Source organism: Cannabis sativa, chromosome 4, assembly GCF_029168945.1.
Source record: "Cannabis sativa cultivar Pink pepper isolate KNU-18-1 chromosome 4, ASM2916894v1, whole genome shotgun sequence".
NCBI lineage: Eukaryota > Viridiplantae > Streptophyta > Magnoliopsida > Rosales > Cannabaceae > Cannabis > Cannabis sativa.
The window spans coordinates 16,509,050-16,512,621 of NC_083604.1; the positions used below are offsets into that span (position 1 = coordinate 16,509,050).

At 29.8% G+C, this 3,572-nt stretch overlaps 1 protein-coding gene across 1 annotated transcript; it reads left to right on the plus strand.

The window, feature by feature from the left end:
* The first annotated feature begins 46 nt into the window (after positions 1-46).
* On the plus strand, positions 47-3,174 carry LOC115713405 (vacuolar-processing enzyme alpha-isozyme-like). Its single transcript, XM_061113576.1, has 9 exons — positions 47-313; positions 532-696; positions 813-969; positions 1,175-1,260; positions 1,458-1,657; positions 1,766-1,814; positions 1,909-2,148; positions 2,405-2,608; positions 2,877-3,174. Exons 1-9 carry the CDS (start codon positions 47-49, stop codon positions 3,012-3,014), a joined length of 1,506 nt encoding a protein of 501 aa, XP_060969559.1. The 3' UTR covers positions 3,015-3,174.
* The last annotated feature ends 398 nt before the right edge of the window (positions 3,175-3,572 follow it).

Below are 3,572 nucleotides of genomic sequence, written 5' to 3' on the forward strand. Positions count from 1 at the left end.
CAGGAGGATAGGCATAAACTGTTTCCCTTATACAAGTTTTCTTCTCATGGCCAAGGTATCCGCAATTGTAGCAAAGTTTTGGAAGTTTGAAGTACTGGAACTGAATCCATTCTTTGCGGCCTCTGTAGATATCCAAAAAGAACCCCGGAGTGATCTTGTGATTATCGTAATTAGTGTTGTTGATGCATCATCATCGAAACACACATTATTCCGAAACTTGATTAATTCTGGTGATCACCCACCAAACAGTGGGAGTACCCGATGGGCAGTTCTCGTTGCTGGCTCATCCGGATGGCAAAACTATAGGCATCAGGTACTTACTATATACAAAACAAAACTAACCTATTTTTCTTTGTTATAGTGAGTATGGGGTACCACCATGATGTTTTAGAATATTGGGACACGTATAATAATCAAATTTATGTCTTAATATATTCATTGTTCATTGAAGTTTTTATTAAAGTATTATTTATGAAAAGTGTGATTAACATTCATATATAATTATTAATGGATAGATATTGTGAAATACAGGCAAATGTATGTCACGCGTATCAAATAGTGAAAAAAGCTGGATTAAAGGATGAAAACATAATAGTTTTCATGTACGATGATATTGCCTTCAACCCCAATAATCCTAAGCCTGGAGTCATCATTAACAGGCCCAATGGTCCAGATGTCTACCATGGAGTTCCCAAGGTTAATTAGTTAATATAATTAATTTCTAATTTCATTATCATTTATTATGTTCATTATTTTATTATATATGCCTTATATATATTTTAATTTAAAATCATATTATATGATCTGAACAGGATTATACAGGGGATAATGCCACTCCAGAAAATCTTTATGCTGTTATTCTTGGAAATAGAACTGCTCTGAGTGGAGGTAGTGGGAAGGTTGTAAATAGCGGACCAGATGACTATATTTTCATCTATTATACCGATCACGGCGGTCCTGGTGTTGTTGGTAAGTACAATATTTTTGTACATGGTGGGCACATACAATAATAGAACATATATAATATTGTGTTTGTTTTCTTCTAAAACTATGTATAGATAAGTTTATCGTTAAATTATGAAATAATAATGTATATAATTATGAATAATTTTTTATATGTATTACTATTGTTAATTAATTAAATATATGTTAACTTTGTAAATAAATAACCCAGAGATGGCAGCTGGTGAACCTATATATGCTAATGACCTTGTGAGCGTACTAAACAAGAAACATGCTGCAAATGCTTATAAAAGCATGGTAAGTACTTAACTAATTAATTTATATATATAGATATATACACATATAACCTGTATATATATTGCTTTTAATTAAGAAGAAGAGCTTCATGTAATCTCTAATAAACATATGTATAACATAAGATTATATATTATTGATTAATATAAAGAACTAGTTAATAATATAAATTAACATGGATATTGAGTGTGAATTAATAGGTATTTTACCTTGAAGCGTGTGATTCTGGGAGTATGTTTGAGGGGCTATTGGCAGAGAATATAAGTATATATGCAACAACATCAACATATCCAAATGAACTTGGTTGGGCTACATATTGCCCTCCCCAACGTAATTCCACCTCTACTGGTTATGATGTTTGTTTGGGTGATGTCTTCAGCGTTTCCTGGATGGAAGATTCGTACGTTACTAATTACTATATATATATTCACTAATATTTAATTAGTTTCATTATATTTATATATATATATTTTTTTTTTTATTTCAATTTGAATGTTTCCGAAAACAGAGACAAGCAGGATTTACGTAAAGAAACTTTGGAGCAACAATTTGAAGTGGTAATATATATGTGTGTACATATATATATATATATATATACTTATATAAATTATTTGGTAGAAAATTTGATGGGAAAAATGAGAGTGCATGCAGATTCGGAAGAGAACAGCAGAGGACAACAGTAGTAGGAGCGGTGGTGGATTGGCTCATACATCTCATGTGATGCAATTTGGTGATTTGAGTTTAAGTAATCAATTTGTATCTACTTACATGGGTGATAACCCTCCAACTACTTCTACTATACATAATTATCATCAACTCAATCATCCCTCTTCATCATCTTCACTTCGCGTTTCACAGCGAGATGCCGATCTATTTCACTTTTCCTATAAGGTTCACTTTCTAATTATTAATTCATTTTAGAAATTAAGTCTAACTATTAAAATATAAACGGCCGGAGAGTGTTTGTTTGCGTATGTTAATTAGAATTGGTCATGAGATTCTATCTATAAAAACCAACACGCCTAACTAGTGAACACATATGAAATATACATTTCACACAACGACAATACATATAATTATATAGTATGTAGTATAAATTGATTATATTATATTATATAATGACATAATTTTGTTTTTGCTAGTGTAGTTCAATAAGGCTCCTGCGGGTTCTAAGGAAAAAGCCAAGGCTGGAGAGGATCTACAAGCTTTGATTACTCAGAGAAAACAAGTTGATGATAATATCAATCGCTTAGAGAAACTTGTACTTGGAAATAAAAACGGAAAACTCTTGAACAATGTTCGTCCTCTTGGTCAACCTCTTGTTGACGATTGGGATTGTCTTAAGAAACTTGTAAGTTACCTACAAATATATATATAAATATACATGAATTAAGATTCTTTGTCAAAAATTAGTGTCTCATACTATTGACTTTATGAGAAATTTAATTTTTATTAATAAAATATTAATTAATGTATTAAATTTTGATAAGTTTAACATATAGACACTACATTGAGATCTTGATTGAAAGTTTCCTATATATATTCCTCTCTATTATTATTTCTTCAAAAACTATATGAAATATTTTTATTATATTTTTCTTTTGTTAATTAATTTGCAGGTGAAGACATATGAAATATACTGTGGAGCTTTGTCATCATATGGTATCAAGTACACGAGACACTTTGCCAACATGTGTAACGTTGGGGTTAACCATTTCCAATTTTCAGTGGCTGCACTTCATTCCTGCTATTCTTAATGAAGCAAATATATATTATAATATATACAAATATAATAATAGTACATAACAGTATTGAAGTGGATATTGAACAAAATATAATTACCATATAAGTATGCGATACAGGTATTCAGGGATATATTTGCTTGTAATATTATAATTATACATGAAATAATTAAACACTACGTTGATAAAGAAATATTATATATAGTGGTTCTTTTTTTTTTTTTACACTATAAATAAGTTTTTTTTTTGCATTTTTACGAAATCTATATAGAAATTCCTATTGCAATTAGTGCTGCAACCTAAATTGCAACAAAAAATCGTATGAAAACTCCTATTGCAACTAGCGATGTAACCACTAGAAACCCAAACCGTAAATTTGAAGAAAAAAAAATAGTATATAGGGTAATTCCCCTATATATAATCTGTATGAGGCCTTTCCAACCAAATAATTGTTGGGTTTTGTGCCCTAAATAAAACCTATTTCAATATAATTAGATTTACTAGCTAATAAAGATCAGAAATAATATTTTAATGTTCCATGGTTCACATGATTTATTTCATGACTATTGTTTA

Excerpts from the sequence above, each read along its gene's own strand:
- LOC115713405 (XM_061113576.1), top strand. The coding sequence starts at position 47 with ATGGCCAAGGTATCCGCAATTGTAGCAAAGTTTTGGAAGTTTGAAGTA. Across the intron at positions 314-531 it reads GGCAAAACTATAGGCATCAG|GCAAATGTATGTCACGCGTA; the intron begins GTACTTACTATA and ends TGTGAAATACAG. Across the intron at positions 697-812 it reads TCTACCATGGAGTTCCCAAG|GATTATACAGGGGATAATGC; the intron begins GTTAATTAGTTA and ends TGATCTGAACAG.